The 20,569-nt window shown below is 42.9% G+C and overlaps 1 protein-coding gene across 2 annotated transcripts in view; it reads left to right on the plus strand.

The window, feature by feature from the left end:
• Positions 1-20,569, plus strand: part of LOC147690263 (inverted formin-2-like) — a 480,165-nt gene that overhangs the window by 342,191 nt on the left and 117,405 nt on the right. For both annotated transcript variants that reach the window (XM_086937896.1, XM_086937897.1), the window contains exons 14-16: positions 13,766-13,836; positions 13,981-14,088; positions 19,036-19,106. In XM_086937896.1, the coding sequence (XP_086794022.1) occupies positions 13,766-13,836; positions 13,981-14,088; positions 19,036-19,106 (250 nt within the window). The remainder of the gene's footprint in view (positions 1-13,765; positions 13,837-13,980; positions 14,089-19,035; positions 19,107-20,569) is intronic.

Genomic DNA, 20,569 nt, shown 5'->3' on the forward strand with positions numbered 1-20,569 from the left:
AGTCGACCATTCGTGTTCCATCTGACCTTTGCAAAGTTGTTTTCATGCAAACGCACCAAGATGTTAAGCAGGTATGGTGGTAGGCCCATGTCCCTCATGACGGACCACAGTTGGGTTCTATTGATGGAATCGAAAGCTGTTTTTAGGTCCACGAACACAACGTACAGGTGGCCTCTATTGATGACCACTTCCTTCCAGATGATCATAAGGAATCTGAGGACCTGATCCGTTGTGCTCATGGACTCCCTGAAGCCCGCCTGTAGATCAGAAAGTACATTTTTGTTCTCCATCCATTGTTGGATTCTAACTAAAATGACCTTCCCAAAGATTTTTTGGGAAACATCAATGAGACTGATGGGTCTATAATTTTCAGGGGAGCCCTTATCTCCTTTTTTAAAAATGGGGATGATTTCAGCGCCCTTCCAGGAAGGTGGGATCTCTCCCCCCTCCAAGATGGCATTGAAAACTCTAGTTAATAGTGCCCTCCCAGATTTCAGGCTCTGCTCTGTACATGTCTCCGGGCAATTTGTCCAACCCAGGGGCCTTCCCTTTCCGGATTGAATTTATGGCCAAGGTAGTCTCCTCAACCGCGAGGGATATATCCTCCATTGAGGGTGGGGAGAAGAGAACTTCCAACAGTTCTATTCTTATCAACCCCCCCCCCCCCCAAAGCTGCATAGAATCTCCCAAAATATTCCTCCCAGATTTGAGGCTGCAACCCTCTACTTTTAGCCACCACTGCTAGGGTCTGAACATATATGTTTGAAAAGTAAGGGGCTCAAAATTGTGCCTTGTGGCACCCCCTGTTGCTAGGTGTACTCCTGCGAGTGGAAAGGAGGCACCAGGACCTGGAAAGATCTACCCTCCAGAAAAGAATGAAACCAGGCAAGAGCCAACCCCTTAATTCCTATTTCGTGAAATAACCAAGGCTGCAGTTTCCGACATCAAAGTTGCCAAGGATTTCTTCCGTCACTGCCAACAGAGCTGATTCGATACTGTGGCGAGACCTGAAACCATTTTGTGAGGTGTCTAAGACGTAATTTCTCTCGATGAACTCAGTAAGAATGGTATTTACATGAGATTCGGCTGTCTTAGCCAGAAAAGGCAGCTGAGATATAGGACGATAGTTACCCAACAAGGATGGATCCAGGGAAATTTACTTCAGAAGTGATATGACTTTAGCGTGATTCCACGCAGATGGTACGGACGTAGTAGTTAGCGATAGATTGACCAAATCCCTGCTCACTGGCGCAATAAGGGTATGAAACTGACAAAAGTGAGCAGGTGTCAAAGGGTCGACTGGAGAGCCTGATTTAATTTTCAGACAGAGACACAGAAAATCAGAGAGGGGCAGTAAAGGAAAAGACAAAAGAACTTCCCCCAGTGGATCTAGTGTTCCCATGCCTTTCCATAAGATCAGTGGCGCCAATTGTCCGAGGGAGACTCTTCTCCACCTTCTTCACAAAATAACAGGCCAAGTCATCACACCGAAGATTAGAGGTGATAGAAGAGTCCACCTTCAGCCAGAGCTCTTCATGACCTTGAGCAGGGTGAAGATTGTTTAAGAGGGGTTATTACTCGCCGAGATTTTTCCCGCTATAAACTCTGGTCTGGCTCTCCGGTCCAGTTCATGATAGAGCTTAATGGATGCCCTATATTTATTTTTTGCTTCCACATCATAAGTGCGCCACCAGGCATGCTCAAGTTCTTTGCAGTGCTTTTTGGCTTTAATCAGCGAGTCATTGAATCAGGGATTAGATTGCCCTCGTTTTTTTAGGGATGCAGCTATCTAGTGCTAGCGTCAGCCAATTCTGAAATCGCGTATTTGCATCCTCAGTGTCAGGTGGTACCACCATGAGGTCTGGTGGTGCACTGCCACCATTGTACACTGGCCTATATATGGGTATGGAGTGCAGTATGAAAGGCCCAACAGGAAGGAACGCACCCTTGCCCCTACCCTGTTAAAGAAAGTCTTTGGCTCGGACCGAGGGGGAATTCTGAAGTATTTATAAGAGTGTGATCATTATAAAAAGGGCAGTTTTGCCCATAAGTGAGAGGCAACCACTCAAATACCAACGTCCTCTTGAAACCTCCTATAGATCACGTCTATGTTCTGCTCCAGAAACTTGGGCCCTTAGGCGTCATCACCCTCTGTGTTGGTGGCTGTGTTGGTGGCTGCCACGAGGCCAGCCGGTCCCCTTTGCATCTCCACTGCTCAAGCACCCTTACCATGGGTATTGCGAAAGGCTTTGCCGAGTCTCACATGCCGCTTCCTGGCTCCTGCCATCTTGTGGCCCTCTACCAGACCAGTCCATGCGGCAGTCTTTAGTCTGGCCCCAGGTACCTGCCTTATTGATTCGGGACCATCACCATTAAGTTGCATCTGGCAGACAATCAATGCGACCTAGCACTGTTCAGGAGGAAATTACAAGCCAGATTGTTATCGATGATAGGGGGGCTTGAGTGGGAGCTCTACTGCTGTTTGACTGCCATCTTTGGCTGCTGACCACCACCCCCACTTTTGAGTATTTATTTATCATTAATAGGAAGAAAGCATGAGTGGCCGGTGTGAAGCTGCGGGCGAGGCTGCTGCTGCTCCTGACACCCGATTCCCAATTCACGGCCCCACCCGTCGGGCCCGGTTTGCCGACCTGCTGCTGCTGGCCATGTGAGGCTCCCGAGACTCCCGGCCCCTGATTCATTGCCGATACACGGTCCCCCCGGGTGGCCCCCCTGGCGGGCTTGGCTTGCTGGTTGCAGGGCGGTGTGAGAGCAGTGAGAGAGACGCAAGTTGCCAGTCCCCGGCCTCAGGCTGCAGTGAGGCTGGGTGAGGCTGCTGGCTGTGTAAGGCTCCCGGATCCAGTTTCAAGCCCCCTCCCCACTGCGGGGACTCGCTGATTGCAGGGCGGGTGAGAGTAAGAAAATGAGAAGTCACCGGCCCCCAGCTTCAGGTCCCCAGAGGAGAGCGAGAGGCGAAGGAGAGGTGGAGCTGAGCTGAGCCTGCACAGAGCCGGCAGAGGTAGCGGAGGACACCTGGCTCGGCCGGGCTAAGGCAGAGGGCAGCGGACTGGACCCTAAATCCCAGGCTGTGTCCTTGCACTCTCCCCCAACGCTCTTCCCCCTAAATAAAATCTTTTTTTCCAGCTCAGTTCCAGCTTCACCCCCAGCACCAGCTTAACCCATAGTCCACATCCAAAAGCAAACCCATAAGGAGCAGAGAGGTAGGTGACAGCAGATCGTTTGGTCCTCTTACAACTTCACTCCCTCCTATCTGGCTGCTACCCAGCATCAGGTCTCCTGACACCCCTGGAAAACTCAGATCCTGCTGAGTTTGCAACGGCAGTCAAGGTAAAGCAGAGGAGAAGGGACAGCGGGGGGAGGATTGCCCAGGCTGCGGTGGTAACAGCTACCAATCGCTGAGCGCGAACCCAGTTCCCAGCAGCAGCGGCGCAGCTTGCAGTGCATCTGGTGTGTTCCTGTTTGGGTGCTCCCGCTTCCTCCCCAGCACAAGACAACCTGAAACCATAAGGAGCATCCCCTCAACCTTGTATTTCACAGGGTGCGTCCAATCATTTTAGACATCAGCTATCGACACCTTTAGGGAGGGGCCAGCAGGCCATAACAGAGGAAGCGAACACCCCACAGAGAAAATAAGAAAGAAGAAGGGGGAAGAAAAGAATATATTAAAATATATTACGCACAAGGACCAAGCAACCACAATAAATAAAGCAAATAAGACTACTCCAAGGGAAAATAACCCACTCAGGGAAAATGAGATCGGGAAGAGTTCGCCAGGCGGCAATAGGAAAAATAAAAAAAAATACCTCCCTAATGGTACTAACCGCCTCAACAAGAAAAAAAAGGAAGTCACCCGGGCTGAGAGAGAGGCTTGTTTCGTCACCAATGCCAGAACCAACACTTTTTAACATTGGCAGTAAAACCGGAAAACAGAAATTTTTCTTTTTAAAGGACCCAATGGCTGCAATCTATGCTCCAAAGGAAGAGATTTTAGGGCGGCCAAGCCCAATAATCCCAAACAATATGAACAAAAAAAGTCACCCAAACCTTGGAACATCTACACAGCAAGATATTTGTACTCCCACATCGGTTACTCAGTTGGATAGTAACAAAGCTCCACAGGGAACAACTCCAGTAACTTCAGAAAAAAGACAGCTAATCACAACGGCACAGGTGCACCAGAATACTCCCTCAGCAAGGCACAATAAAGAAATCAGAAGGAGATCAAACTTGGGCAACAAAAATGAGCTCAGGGAAGATCAATTATACAATGCTGCCAGACAGGTAGCCCCCTCGGCTGAAGGTTGGTCTTGCTCTTTTTCTCTATCTAACGATGCCAACCTCCTCCAAATTTTGGAATCCAACACGCTAAAACAAGATACATCAGAAACAGCCATCCAAGGGAAACTTCCTCCATTTGTCACCACGCCAGAACAGGAGCCGGGCGGAGCGGGGGGTAGCCTCCGCCCCCCTAAATTCGCTCCACAGAATCGATCCCAAGTGAGAGAATCAAATGATGGAAGCTTTTCAATAAAAACAAACCAGACAATTCTGTCATCCCCAATAACAATCTCTACAGTAAGCCGGATTGAACTAGGGACAGGGTCATCAGGAAAGTCTCCCCAAGAGATATCAACAGTCCCATGGAGTAAATCCCTGTTAGTCACTTTGAAGCAAGCAATAAGGGTACTGAATTTTCAATCAGACAAGATGGAGGTGCAGATAGACCTCATCAACCTTATTGCAGAACACATTTCAGGCATAAACATCAAATTGGACCTAATCACGACTCTCCTTAAAAGCAGGGGTAGCACAGAGTCACACATGAACAATCCTCAGCTTGACTGCGGTTGCAGTAAAATAATCGACAAATTGATAAAACTCAACAGAAATACTGACAGACATACTAGGGGCAGTACAACCATCACAAAAGATACAACCAATAGTTGACACGCAAAATAATGATAAGAATAAGGCAAAGAACAGTCCCCAAAGGCAACAAAAATAATAAAAGTGACAAGCTGTATAAACCAAGAGGAAGTAGAGAAAGAGGAAACAGAGGATAAGTTGGATCTCGGAGACATCCAAGCAGAGGCAATACAGACTACTGTCAACCCAACTCCAATCTGAAAACCTACAAAAAGGTAACGAAACCTGCCAGGAAGGCTAGGCTAAAGCACAATAAAATAGTTACAGGTCCTGGTAAAATCTACTAAATTTTCACTAACCAAACAACGTAAAAAAAAAACAGATCACAAAAAGACGCACGGTCAGATACGTCAACTGCAGAGTCAGTCTCATCAAATAACCAGGTCGACCTCAACAAATCAAATAAAACCCAAGTGCTTCTTCACTCTCAAGCCCCTGGCTCACAAGACAATATGAGCCAGGAACATCATACAATCATGAACCATCTAACGGCCAACGAAAGGGCACAAAAGCCTGGACCGGAAAAGCAGAGACCAGCCCCAAATAAACCGATAAATAACGGAGAAGGGGAAGTTAAAACCTCACGGGCCCCGTCAGTAAAGGTACCCTTAGATCTTAGAGGCCCAAGTCCAGCTAAGTGGGCACAAAGAACCAGCATGAAAGAGCTGGAGCAGATACCGATTAAACCAGAACACAGGGAAGAAACAGGGAAAAAGGCTAATGACAAGACAAAAAACAAGGAACAGAGTGCTCATATCCCGATAACGGTCACAATTAACAGAAGGGGCCGTACTTGTAGGCTTTCCCCCTCAGAGCTAAAAATCAAGACTTCACAGCTACCAATACTTAAAAACCCTGGGAACCCTAAGCCAGAAATAAAAGAACACTTCATGGCCATATCACAAAAAAGCTACTAACAGACAGGTCGGCCAAGAAATTCAAACTGTGACACACAAACACAGCAACAAGCCAAAAATGAAATTGCGATTTTTCCAAACATCAGCGATCACCAGAACATCACTACAGAGACAACATCAAAACTGACTTTTATTCCGGAATTCTCCACTAAAGGAGGACAAGACATCCTTAATCGAGGGAACCTGCTAACGCTGTTCAAAGAGATAATAGAATTAAAGCGGATAACATCACAAGATCTTTTAGCCGTAGAATTCCGGCAAACAGCATCGGCCCCAGATATTGAAGAGTCCTTGACAACTTGGATATCCAAGAAACTAGTGGACAGGATCTATGGAACCAGAACAACGTTTGAAGCCTGGGGAATTCATTTGAGGCTTCATAAACCCCCAAAGTACCCATATCCTCTTTTAAAAAGTACTGCAAATCCAAATACGGAACAAACCAGCGGAAAGGGCCCAAAAAGTTGTCTACGAGGCGCTCGGAACACCACGCTCCTCGATCAAAATAATTTAAAACAGAACAACTTTATAACAAGTCCACCAAATTCTGAACATCAGACAAATAATAGTTTGGACTACTACTGGGTGCCATTTGGCCTGAGCAAAAAACGTACCTGATGAAAATCGAATGACAAATGACACCATGCGGGTGCACCCAGGCTGGAACAACGGGGAGGAATGCAAGAATGGCCTTAGGAACAACTGCGATTTAGGAGTTTCTGGTTTTGAATTTATTAAGATTTGTTCATGGAACGTCCACGGCTTCAAAGAAATGGGCCAAGACCACGAAACCCTGTCCTTCATGCAAAAACAAGATCTCATCTTGCTTCAAGAAACATGGAACATGAAACCCGTTCCAATTCCAGGATATATAGGACATCATATTCTCACAGAAAAATTCTCAAACTTCAGGCATCCTAGAGGAGGACTTTCAGCGTACGCAACAGTAAAATATGGCTGGCTAACAGAAGAACTAGATGCTAGAGAAAATTGGTTGCAGGTCTTAAAACTTACTGGTAAGCTTCACTCCAATACTTTAAGTTGGCAATTAATATTAATTAATGTCTATATCCATCCAGAAAAAAAGACGCAGGAGGAAAAATCCCTAACACTAATGAACCTGATAAAGGTACTGCAAAGCTATCTGATTATCTCTGGAGACTTCAATAGCAACCTCATATTAAACAAACAGAAAAAAAGAAAGAGGCAGGAAGACCAGGGAAACCAAACTATCATTTGTGAGTTGGATGCCCAAGCCCTGATCATCCTGAACGGCAACGTAACCGGAGATAGACCAGCAGCCCTCACGCACTTGAGCCGAAAAAGTCAGTCAACCATGGACTTCACCATCACCAGCAGTAACCTCATTCCAATAATAGATTCATTTAAAGTTTGCCCACGCCCAGATAGCGACCACTTCCCGCACATCACGAAAGTCAATATCAAATTGGCACAGGTACAAACATTAAAATCCTTGCTACAATATCCAGAAAAGTATAATCTCAGGAGATTGAAGTGGCAAGGATCAGACACAAAGCTAATAATGGATACAATCAGGCATTACTTGAACCAAACAGGGACAGAGAAAAAAGATGTTCTAAAAAACTGGGAACACTTGTGCCAAGCTCTTATCAGAAAATTTCCAGTCATCCCCGGACGCCAAAAGAAAATAGAAACCAGGGGGAGCCATGGTTCAATATTGAACTCCGAGATCAAAAAAGAAGGATCACAAGAGAGGTGCGACTTCAAGCAGTGGCAGCAAGAAATGAAAAAAAAGAGACAATGGTAATCTCAAGGAAATGCAAAAAATATACAAGAAAAAATTGGGGGATGCAAAAAAAGAGTACAAAGAAACCATCTGGAAAAGGTTACTGTGGGCAAGCAAATTGCCACCAAACAGCAGGGAATTCTGGGAATCATAAATATATTGACCAAGGGACCAACACTCTGGCAAGAAGAAGGAATTAGTGAAGAGACCTGGATACAACACATAAAAAACATGTACGACAAGGTAGGCACAAAAAGTGTGCCAAAGCAACAATGGTTTCAGAAACACCTAGTCGACTGATCTTAGGAGCAGAAAAAAACACTTCCCAGCCTCGGGAAGAACGCAATCAAAAAGCGCAAGAGATAAGTAGCAACGAACAAACCAACTTAACCGACACCAAGCAATTAAGAGAAATAATAAAAAAACTTAAAACGGAGGGGGCAGCAGGACCAAACGGGCTACCTAATGCACTTTTAAGCAAGCTCCAGACTTTTGGGCAGACCATCTTATGCCCCATTTTAACTACATCTGTAGCCAGAACAAGGTCCCCAATTCCTTGAAAGGAAACATAATTCATCCCATATTTAAACAAGGAAACCACTGTAAGCCTGAAAATTACAGATTGATCTCCTTGATCGACGTGGAGGCCAAACTATATGCATCATGCCTCCTAGTTCATCTTCAAGAATAGATAGACGGAAAGAACATCATTCCAAAGTTTCAAACAGGCTTCCGGCCTGGAATGGGAACAACCACAAATCTGGCAATTCTGGCACTCTTAATAGAAAAAGCAGCAAAAAGGAAAACTTGACTATATGCATGCTTTATCGACCTGAAATCAGCGTTCGATAGTGTAACCAGATACCAACTATGGGAAAAATTAAAAACCTGGGGGTTACCAAGTAAATTACTGGAAGCAATGATCACTCTATATAGTGAAACCTGGGCAAGAGTAAAATTAGGCAACGGGAGGCGGGTAACAGCCAGCATAAAAACAGAGCACGGCCTAAAACAAGGCTGCGTCCTGGCTCCAAACCTATTCAATTTGTTTCTCGCTGACATAACTCCAAATTTGGCTAAGGAACAAATTCCCTTTCTACAGTTTGCCAACGACATGGTGGTGATGAGTCAATGTCCGATTGGCCTGCAACGAGCAATTAACAACCTAGCAATTTACCTGGACCAGAAAAACCTAGAGTTGAACAAAAAGAAAATCAAGGTGGTACACCTAGTGGACCCCAAAAAATCTAAGTTTAAATGGTATGTTAACAGGGTGCTAGTTGAAGAGCAAGCATCTTATAAATATCTTGGCATAAAACTGGGGTGGGGAACTTCCCATAATGAACAAAAATTGGATTTAAGAGCTAAAACCCAATCGTTAGTCTTCGCCTACAGACTACTGAATAAAAAACTGGGCTGCCCGGCCCACAACCACCTTTTAAAAGTGATGGCAGCTCAGATCCTACCCACCCTGTCATATGGTCTAGAGACGTGGTGTGGAAAGGAGTCTGAATTATGCCATTTTTAATCTCCTTAAGTCCGCATCCCCCGCACAGGTTAGGCTGGAACTCGCCCTCCAGAATCAGATATTCCGGGGCATGAACTCCTTTGCAAAGCTGTGCCACAAATTTAGATCATCCGAGCCTGGCACATTGAACAGTTTATACTGGGAAGAGATCAAAGGCCAGATGGATCAAGAATCATCTAATACATGGGGAGCCTATTTAAGAAATCCTTGACTGAACTCGATATCAAATCAGCATGGGACAGCAGGGTAGATCAGGCAAACTTTAACAAATGCAGCAATGATTCCGCAAAGAAAAAATCTCTCTCGGAAGACAAAAAAACTTTGTCCAAACGTCGTCATGCATGGACAGTGATTAATTCCTACACTCATTTAAAGCCTTAAGCTTATCTATCAGCACATTTCCACATTGAGATAAAAAAGAGCTTTATTCATCATTGTTTAGGAATGCACAACTCAAAGGACTTACAGCCATCGTGGAAAAGTAAAGACCAAGCAGCACACTGTCGACTATGGGGGTACGCTAAAGAAACTTTAAGTCATTTGTTATGCGTATGCCCTGCAGTTAAGGATTTGAGGAAACTGCTTTTAAAATCCATTTTTAACGAGTCGAACATCCGTACATGCAGGCAAGCTTTGATAAGCTGGATGGAAGGTTCCTCAATCATTTGGTCCTGCCGGGGCCTGAAATATTTTGCAGAACTAAGGAAACTTCTGTGGCAAGCAGACTCAGAGAAAACTGAAAGACAGATTAACTCCAGGAACGGGGGCATGGCCCAAATTCTGTTGCACTTTATACACTCACACAAGCAAGAGTCCCAGGCACAATTTTTTTAACTGGATAAAACTTATAGCAGGATCTTGAAGAATGACCAATATTTTTATTAACTTTCAAACACACTGAACTTCTTGTTTTAAAGTTATCAAATACAGACAGACATAAGTATCATTGTGGCAGCTCACACTTTACAGGTCCAACTCTTCTTGGCACTTCAGCACTTTAAATAAATGGCTTGAGTCACTGTAACACCTTCAGATTAACTATGCCGACTAAGCTCCACTAAGCAGCGAATGCCCATGGCTGCTGCTTAAGAATTTTTATAAGGCTAAATGGCACTCAGAAAGACATTTGTGTGGGTTCAGGAAGCGCTAATAAGATACTTGAAAAACTCAGAAGAACTCTCGCCCGTGGTACAGCAGTCAGCTCTTTAGCCCAAGACCCATTTGTGTATCACATTTTATACTGTTCTTTTTTTTATTATCCTCTTCGACGCTGAAGACGGCTCCCGGCCGTCATGAGTCACGGTGGGCATGTGCTGATGTCGGGCGGGAGCCGTCATGATCACGCCCGCGATGGAATCTTCAGCACTGAGCGAAATTCGCGCCGCAGTGATGAGGTTAATCATATGTTGTCTGGCACTGCCTCATGAACATTGATTGTTATGGTTCAGTGACAATTCTCGTTGAGCATTTCATGAAGTTTTATCCTTTTGTAAATTGTAATGATTTTAATTAATCAAGCAAACTTTGAACTGAACTGAAATAGGAAGATCAGTTTGTCAGTCGTCTGACATTGTTCCTTCAGCAAACCTAGTTTCAGTCACTGAGAAGCACTATGAGGCTTACGTGAAGTGCAGTCATTTGAGCCAGTTGAAACCTTTATAGTGAAGATAGTAAATGGAACCCTTCTACATCTCCAACACACAGCTACCAAACTGTCCTATGCCATTAGGATGAATTTCAACCGGTTCTGAATTTTCAACCAACAGTACTAAATATACAGAGGCCTGTAATGGTGCAAAGATGCAAGACACTGTAGGAAAAATAGCCCTCTGCCATTGGAGCGCTCCCAATCCAGTAAGAAAGTATATACAGCCTTATTCATGAAGGGGCCGTTTTGCGAGCCCCTAATAGCGAATCATAGCGATTCGCTATTAAGGACTCGCAAAACGGTAATCATGTAGGAATCGCATAATAAAATGCGATTCCTACTGATTCCTTATTTGCGATTAGCAAATTGCTAATCGCAAATAAGGAATAACTCGCCATTCATTCCTATGGGCCAAAAGGCCCATAGGAATGAATGGGGAGTATTCCTTATTTGCGATTAGCAATTAGCTAATCGCAAATAAGATTGCGATTTGAAGGGTGCCAGGGGTGTCCACAGGACACCCTGTAGCACCCCTCAAATGAAATTTCACACAGGTGTTGCACACACACATGTCCAAAGGACATGTGTGTGTGTAACATGCAACTCAGAAAAACGCATTTAAAAGCATTTTTCTGAGTTTTCGCAATTTACCGCGAGGTCTACCAAAAGGCCCATAGGAATGAATGGGGAGTATTCCTTATTTGCGATTAGCAATTAGCTAATCGCAAATAAGATTGCGATTTGAAGGGTGCCAGGGGTGTCCACAGGACACCCTGTAGCACCCCTCAAATGAAATTTCACACAGGTGTTGCACACACACATGTCCAAAGGACATGCGTGTGTGTAACATGCAACTCAGAAAAACGCATTTAAAAGCATTTTTCTGAGTTTTCGCAATTTACCGCAAGGTCTGACCTCGCGGTAAATTGCGGCAAGAAATTGCGAATTCGCAAATTTTAATTGGATGTTGAATTGCATTTAAGGAATCTCTAATAGAGATTCCTTAAATGTAATTCCTCGCACATTGGCGACATCGCAATTAGCGATTTTTGCATTTGGGATGCTGAATCCCAAATGCAAAAATCGCACTCGCAAAGGGCCGGATTCTCAGAATCCGGCCCTTTGCGAGCCGATTTAGCCTTCATGAATAAGGCTGATAGTTCTGCAAACCTTGATGCCACCTATTGATGGTGTTCTAAGGATGCAGTCTTCCTTCACCTTGTGGGAGACCACCATTACTTGGAATTGAAGGCACAGTGTGTGCCTCCAAGTCCCAGAGCTAAGTGCTGTTACCAGAAATTCCATGGTGGCTGAAAGTCACACATGTGACATGGTTCCATATTGACAAGTATGTATGCAGAATTTGTATAGCGTGAATGTAGCCAAGGCAGTTGAGTGCTATAAAGGGTGAAATATAAGAATACAGTTGAGGTGATTTGAGAGGTAGCTGTTTTGTGGACTCCTACTGCGTCATGATGTCGTGGGCTTAAAAAGGTGCTTCTTTAACTTTTTCCGAAATTGAAACCGGTTTGAGGCAGGTTATGATCAATATGGGGATGTTGTTCCAGTGCATAGCTGTAAAAGACCTGTGTTCACAGACTTCTGTATAAAGATGTTCAGTGCTAAAGATTTTTAGTTTGAGGCCACCTTTGAGAAAGCTACACAAGAAAAGATAGCCAATTTCTGCAATTTTCTTGTAAACAAGTGATAATGTCTAACTTTACAAATCAAGTAGTGATAGTGTACATTTTTTGCTTTTTGATTTTCCGGTATGTTACGCCTCTCACATGGTGCTCTCTAGGGGTATTTCCCCTCAATATATGAGCAAAAATACCTAAGAGATTTGGTTCTACAATTCAGATATTGGACTAATTCATTGAATCTTCTAGCAGAAAATATAAATCCTTACATTGTCATTTGATTTGAAGAATAAGTTTAATATATTTAATACTAGCAGCCCGTCCCGACCTTGTCCGGGTGCAACAGGCTTCCCCGACCCCCGCCCGCCCCGACATTGTGCATCAGCCCGTTCCCCGCCCGGCCCGTCCCCCGCCCGGCCCGACCCCCGCCTGCCCCGACATGGGACCCTTTACCTCATCCGCCGCTCCTCCCACCTGTCCGCTGCTGGCCTGTCCGCTGCTCCTCACGTCGCCGCTCCTCCTCCGCGCCATGTCCGCCGCTCCCTTACCTCAGCCGCCGCTCCTCCAGCCTGTCCGCTGCTCCTCACGTCACCGCTCCTCCCCCGCGCCATGTCTGCCGCTCCTTGTCGTGCTCCTGGACGCCGCTCCTGACGTGAGCACGCACATCGCGGCCGGCGCTACTTCTGAGGGACTACTTTTTTTTTACAGTAAATTTTTTAAATAATGTTTTATTTTTTAATTTATATAGCCTATAACCATCTACACACCCTGACGATTCCAACGGTGTATCGGGTGTGTGGATTGGCGCTGTGGTTCCCGAGTTTACCCGCCTCAAAGGCTGAAAGTTCTTCCTTTATTATAGTAGTATAGATGAGGATGTATACTTCTGTACACAAATAAATGGACCAAATATCCAAATGAGCTCATCATTGAATAACCTATATTGTTTCATAAACCTTCGAGTGGCAAAGAAATGCTTCAAAAAATAAGCTGATACCAAAAGTAAATGTGGAGGCAATTTTTTAGATGTTTTATATATATTCAATATTTTACCCCAAACAGGACTCGTGGGATTCCTTACGACTTGTTACATGATTTTCCTAAAGAGAAAGCGTAACTATTGTAATTTACTGTTTTCGTTAATTGCAATACCTAGCTTGATTTTGCTTTTGACTAAGTTTTTACAGACTGTAGTTGAATATCAGTGTAATTACAACATAAAAGGTTTAGGTAAATGCTTTAATGAGATCATAAGTATTTATATATTTGGAATGGTTGACGCCTTTCTACAATTCAATGTGGTTGATGTCCTTTCAGATATTCTTACCAGTCACCGACTTCCAGTGTTCTGTCAACTGATTCTTAAAGTTGGAAATTTTCTTAACTATGTAAGTTTTTTACATCACCAGATTTAAAGAAATTAATTGTGTATTTTCAAAATATTTTTGGAATGCAGATGCCTACAGAGCGCAGGTTAATTTGGACAGTTCTCATTGTCATTGTTCTTTTTTCCTGTATTTTCCCGATTGTAGGGAAGCCACACAGGAGATGCAAATGGCTTTAAAATCAACACCTTGCTAAAGCTGACTGAAACCCGTGCAAACAAAGCACGTGTTACTCTACTGCACCACATCCTAGAGGTTTGCTTTTTTCTTCTGTTTGTGATTTTTCAGAATAAGTATGACCTTGCAGAGCATTCACTTTTTATATAAACCTATACATGAGACTTAGCAGTAAACTATTGCAAGAGCTTTGAACATTTGATTTGAAGTCGGCCAATCCTCACGTGTAATGACCAAATTCCACCTTAGACCAATGTCCCCATCAGTGGCAGAACTAAGGAAGCGTGTATGAGAGTTTCTCCCTAACAATGCTATAACTAAGGTCTTTATGTGTTTTATTAAAGTTTTTTCTATATCGGGTTTGAAATGGCACCAATGTGTTGTTACCACATATTTTCTACATGTACAGACTGTTGTGATCTACGAAATTGTATCCACATTTATTTGCTAATTCTCTAAAGTTTTTGGATTTCTACTGCCATGCAGTTTATAAACCTCACCCCTGAAATACTGTACATCTTTAACATAACATCTTCTATAACAAAATTTTTCATGGCACATCTTTCTCATAACAGAAGTTTATTTTTGTGAGGGATGCCTTTCATCTCTGAACCTGGCTCCACATTTCCCGATTGTGTTTTCAAAAAAGCTAAAACAGACTTGAAATGGAAGTGCAAATAAAATCTGAATTTGATACTTAATAAGCTACACTGCTACTTTGAAATAACATTCTCCAAAGACGTGGACCAATTTAAGAAAGGAGCTAAAAATTAATTTCTTCAAGAAGCATATTATTCATCAAGATAAGAAACTCGCAGTTCGTGCCGTCCCACATAAGAGAAGTTATTTATACCTGATAATCCAAGATGGCCGTTGCAATTGCCAAACATTGTGAGGGTTCAAGGATTGCTATGAAACATGCCTTCGTTGTTGAATGCTCTCACATGTGCGGTCTCTATAAGTGCAAAGCCTTTCACCAGGCTGAGTGGACATTCGGGGACCCCCCCTCCCCCTTCTTTCCATCCTTGAAATGAATTCAACACTGGTGGGTTTAAAGTACCCTTCTGAGCCACCAACTGTAATCCATGCTTCTTTGTTAACTCCCTGACATTGCTCGAAATTTGATTCTGGCAGTGACTGATGCACCGGGATTCTTATCCGCTCTCCTTAGAGTTGTAGAAAGGTTTTTCAGATGTGTCCTGACAGTACATCAATTCAGAAAATGCGTTTGCTATGCCAATAAACTGGAAAAGGCCAAAAGTGAGTACTTCAATTCAAGTACCCATTTAAAATAGTTGTGAATTTTGCAAAGTACCTGTAAATGCAAATAAAAAGACTGTCTGAATTTCATAGTGCTAACGTGCTAGCCTTTTGAAGGAGAAACCGAGGATTGCTGCATATAAACATCTTCTTGCCCAGGAAGACTACAGCTTTGAAAAATAACCTCAACCCCAGTACTTGTTTTAGGTGGCCCAATTCCTCATAGATTATTTTTTTCGAAGCTCTTCTGAGGCAAATGCTAGATGTTATGTGGCAAGGGAAACTTTCAAGATTATTGGGAAAACTATTAACATTTCTAGTGAGTCAAGGTTGGTTAGGATTCCCTGTCATAATTAATTATTACACAGCAGCTTAATTAACTTTTGTGGGGGTATGGTTCCGTGCACACACTCCAATAAGCACTTGCTCCGTTTGGACTGGGTGGTAATTAAAGGGCTCTCTGGGACTTTATACAGCTGTCCATAAGAAGTGGACTGTTGAGGATATACTGAAACCAAATTTATAAGACCACTTCTCATGGTATAGGACTTAATGGTACAGGAAAGGCAACGTGCAACATATCTTTCACCAAACACATCTTTACACTTTATTCTAGACTGTAGCCAAGCCTTCTATTTGAGGTGGCTACAAAAAGCAGGGGGAAGAGGAATGTCCGACCATCGGGTACCAGGTCGAAAATGGGCAAATTAGGTCACTTTAAACATGCTGTATTAACAACTTACACATTGATCTGTTTACTCAACTAATAAGATAGAGGCAACAATTCCTGCCCACCACTGGGTTGTTGAAATAGAAATATGTGTAAATCACACATAGAGCAATAAGACAGGAATTGGGGAGAGAATGTAGAGGGACTTGAATGAGGCACGAGAACTCTTTATTACATAGGGTATCCTCCAAAGGTAGCGACACGCTAGTACCTAACACCTTATAAATTAAATTGAACAAAATGTTCCTGGGTGCTACAGATCACTTCTGGGGCAGGGGGAGTAGACCTCTGGGTGGCCCTATAAATATTTGATTAAATTAGCGGTCCAAGCTCTTGTGTTGCCCAGGCTGGATTATGGAAGTGCCTCACTCTCAAGCTTGCCTAGATGCAAGCTGACCCCTCTAAGGGCCTCCCTCAATACTGCCGCCAAACTGCAATAAAAAGAAATTATCACATCTCCCCAGATCTAAAATCCCTGAACTAGCTCCCATATGAGACCGGGAAAAAACTAAAGATGTTGTGCATGATACCCAGGATTTTGGCACAGAAGCTAGAACTATTGGGGGGGATGCAGAGCATCGCGAAGTGCTAGCTCTCTGCTACCAAAACCCGTTTTTCCCCAAAACGAAAACGTGCTACAAAGCCTTCTGGTGTATCACCCCAAAAATTTGGACTCTACCTCCAGATCTCTACATAATTTCATCTACGCCTGCTTCAAAAAAGCAGTGATAACATTTCTGAAGCAGGCGATTTTCACACGTTGATAAAAACACAGCTCAGGCACTCATGGATACGTAAAGCGCCACTTTTAGTTGGTGGTGAAGATATTGCTTTGTATGAGAGACCGGAGGCGAACGGCAACTTACGTCACTTGACGGCTGATAGATATCTTCCCGCCATCAGCCGCCAAATGATGTAAGACGCCGTTCGCCTTCGGTCTCTTTTGGCTAAGCACTATCAGAGCTTTAAGCCTTGCGAAATTACTGCTTATCCTTGCAGTTTTACAAAACCGCATTTTATTGATTTACCAGAAAATTGAAGTCTACGAATTTTATATACTATTGATATACCGGAGGTCTGAGGTCCCCGATTCCTACATATTAGAAAAATACAAAAGACGTCCATTCATACAAAGAGATATCTTCACCACCAACTAAAAGTGGCACTTTACGTATCCATGTGTGCCTGAGCTGTGTTTTTATCAACGTGTGAAAATCAACAGTTGCGTCATTGTGAGAATTAAGATATTAGGAAGAGTTTATCATAAAACGAATACGTTTGAATTATTAATCCATATGAAAAGAACTATCTTGTACCATTTTTTCATACCGTTGAAAGTTGTCTAAGTAATACGTGGCAATTCCTGAGGAAGGAGCTGGTCGCCGAAATGCGCGTCAAATTTTAATTTATTGTTGTGCCACTTGCTGTGTATTTCTCCTATTGTATTACTTTGTGATTTGTTTTATGATTATTGTCTGATTTGATCTGTATATTTTATATGGAAACAAGTCTTTTTTTAGAACATGTGTTTGTAAATATAACTTTGTTAATAAACAATCAGAACCTTAGTTTTTCTTATGTATTGTTTTAGTTGTTAGTTTGTTTGCCTCTCCTAGATGTCATTGTACAGACAAGACAATACAATTGCCAAGGCGGTTATTTTTCATATATGTTTCACCCTGACCTAGGAATTGAAAAAAACTTCGGATACAGGGGGTCCTTGCTGTATACATTACTGGTTCTTGATCTCACACCTATCTCTTACCTCCCCTTCATGTAAAGCGCTCTGATACCCATTCTGGACATGTTCAAACTATATAAAACTTTATGGATAAAATAAACAAATAAGACAGGAGGTTCTTTAAGCCCGAATACATATTATGGGACTTTGTATTCCTGCATCGCCAGATATGTTTTTGTTGGGCCCATTTCCAGGAACAATGGAAGCACTGCAGGGTTGGGAGTGGGCACTGGTGGTTTAATTATTAGTAGCAGCAACAATGAGTAAAACATGAACCTGGTACGAAAAGTTACCTGCTACAAAGAGGATGTGGCATGGGAATATATGAGACACTGTGTCATGTCACTTGTGAAAGAAGCAATGATTTCCTGGAAAAATGGCTTCCCAAGCTGCATTACATGAGTTCTGACCATGAAGAACTCACTTAATAATCGCTTTATATGATAACCCTTACATTTGCCATTGAGGAGGTGTGAACCGCACATGGAACTTTGCATAAACAAAGCCTGTGGACTGTCTTTTGGGAAAGGCTAAGAACTGGTGGGCGGGAGGGCCTGTTGGGGGCAGAAATGTTCTGCTTTTCAAAGGTTGGTATACATGTGTATTGATTAACATTGATGACAACCTACACCAAAATGAATGCACATTTTGTTAAACAACTCATATTCATATGTTCGTGACATTTAGTAAAATGAGTTTCAAAACTACCCAAAAACCTCACACCATATGCACTTCTTTGTAACTGAAGGTTGGGCTCTATCAAGAAACTGTAGAGGCCCTATATCAGTTTCTAATGTCTTTGGAATCTGTCTGAACTGAGCAAGCACACTCTTTAGGGCCAATCTTAGTTTTTAGCAAATTCACCAAACATGTAAATTCACCAAACATGTGACCTAGTTACTTAGGCATTTCCAGAGCTTTTCTGGAGGCAATGCTTCACTGGAATTCCCAAGCAAACATCTTGTTCTGTGATGCCTATTACTTCGGTCAGCAAGATCAGGTGGGCTTTATTTTGGTTTTTGTTAATACAGCATAGAAAATGAAATGTCTACAGATTGTACAGAATTTTATAAAAATATTGCAGGAAAGGGAGGCTAGCGCAAAGCATGCACCAGGGGCAAAGTCCAGAATAAAGTCATAATAATTTGTGCCACCAAAGATGAGTTTATTGGCAAGATTGTGGTGGTGCATGGATAATGGATTGATTGGTGTCCATAATCTTCATACTCGAGTGAAGGGTGTAGTGGATTGAATTTGTTACCAATCTGTTTTGTTTTTTTGTTTTATTTTGAAGGAGGTTGAAAAGAACCACACTGACTTGCTGGAGCTTCCAAGTGACCTTGAGTCAGTTTCCAAAGCAGCTGGGTAAGAGCACCTTTTCTTCTTGGATGACATAAATGGAATTAATGCTAGAGAACTTTTGTTCTGGTTGCCCGGCTTTCTGTCTATTGAAGCTGCACATCTTTCCACCTCCCTACTACACCTACTGAGCAAGCAGACAAGGTTTACACATCCACAGCAACATGGCTGTGTTTTCACTCGCCATGCTTGCCAGCACTAGGGCAAGAAGCCTTAAAATAATATTTTATTTCTCCAAACATTTGAGAACTGGGGTAGAAATAGAACAGCGGGGTACATTTCTATGTAACAGCTATAATTTTAAATGAAGCATAGAAATTCCCCACATTTAGCACGTGTAGGAATGGGCCCTAGGCCCTCATGCTGATAATGACAGAGACACAGGACACACTGGATACTGGGTGCAACTGGCCCAGAGCACGTGCGCTCTGCCCCTTTTATTAGAGCTGTGTCAGCTGACCAGTGACATCAGTGGTGGGTGGGTGTTTAGTATAATTACATCCTCAGCACTAGAATGCTGACTGACTCTAGGGCACTACAACATGCACAGGCACATGTAGAGAGGTGAGGGGCTGCTTTATGAATGACAATAAGAACAAAATATTAAAGCCTGATACACTTTTTCATCGGATTTAGTGATATGATTCTTTCTAGTGTATTTCTGAGTTTTGGGGATATTTATTCCTTTTGTAAATTAAATCCCTTGATATTATTTTCCAATTTCTAATAATTAATAAATTCATTTATTTTTTTAGGGAAGGTCTGCCTTTTTTTTTACTCTTCCTGCAGCGTCTGTGCTCAAAAGTTGTTTCTTAAAGTTAACCCTTGGAGCACTAACAATGTATTAAAACGAACTACTTTGAATGTGTGCAACAAGCCAATTAATAGGAGCCCCCTCCCTAGTCACCTTCATTGTAAATTCTACTGTGAGGATATTGACCTCATCAGGTCAATAAAGTAATATTAGCGTAAATGCCGGCTAACTATGGGCTGTTTTTAAGTCCGGCCTAAAAATATCTTTCGTTTTGTGCTGGGGCAAATGCAATTAAAAAGAAAATATAATAGAGAATTGTTTCAGGCCAGCCTCCTATAAACCCTGCTTATTGGGAGTGACATTAATAATTTGGAACCGCCCACAATATAGTAATTTGATGTTGGCAGTGTCAGTCAATGACATGACATACAGTTAGTATCTTTACCCACCATTTCATTGGTTAAGAATCTGTGAGTGTTCATGGAGATCCAGCCCTCCCGAGAACCACGCACCAGGGGATAGGCTAACACTTTTTTTGTGGTAGTGTTTATCCCTGCTACTCCAGGCAGTAATGTGCCGGTCCCATGGCAAGGCTACTTGTTGCAAAGGCATATGTCTGCCTGAACCCTGCTAAGTTGTTGCTTTGTATTACCAGAGCCCACAGTTCCAAACCTTGATTTCCATGTTTGCTTTTTGACTGACAACTACTTGTTGT

Source organism: Lissotriton vulgaris, chromosome 9 (genome assembly GCF_964263255.1).
Source record: "Lissotriton vulgaris chromosome 9, aLisVul1.2, whole genome shotgun sequence".
NCBI classification, from domain to species: Eukaryota; Metazoa; Chordata; class Amphibia; order Caudata; family Salamandridae; genus Lissotriton; species Lissotriton vulgaris.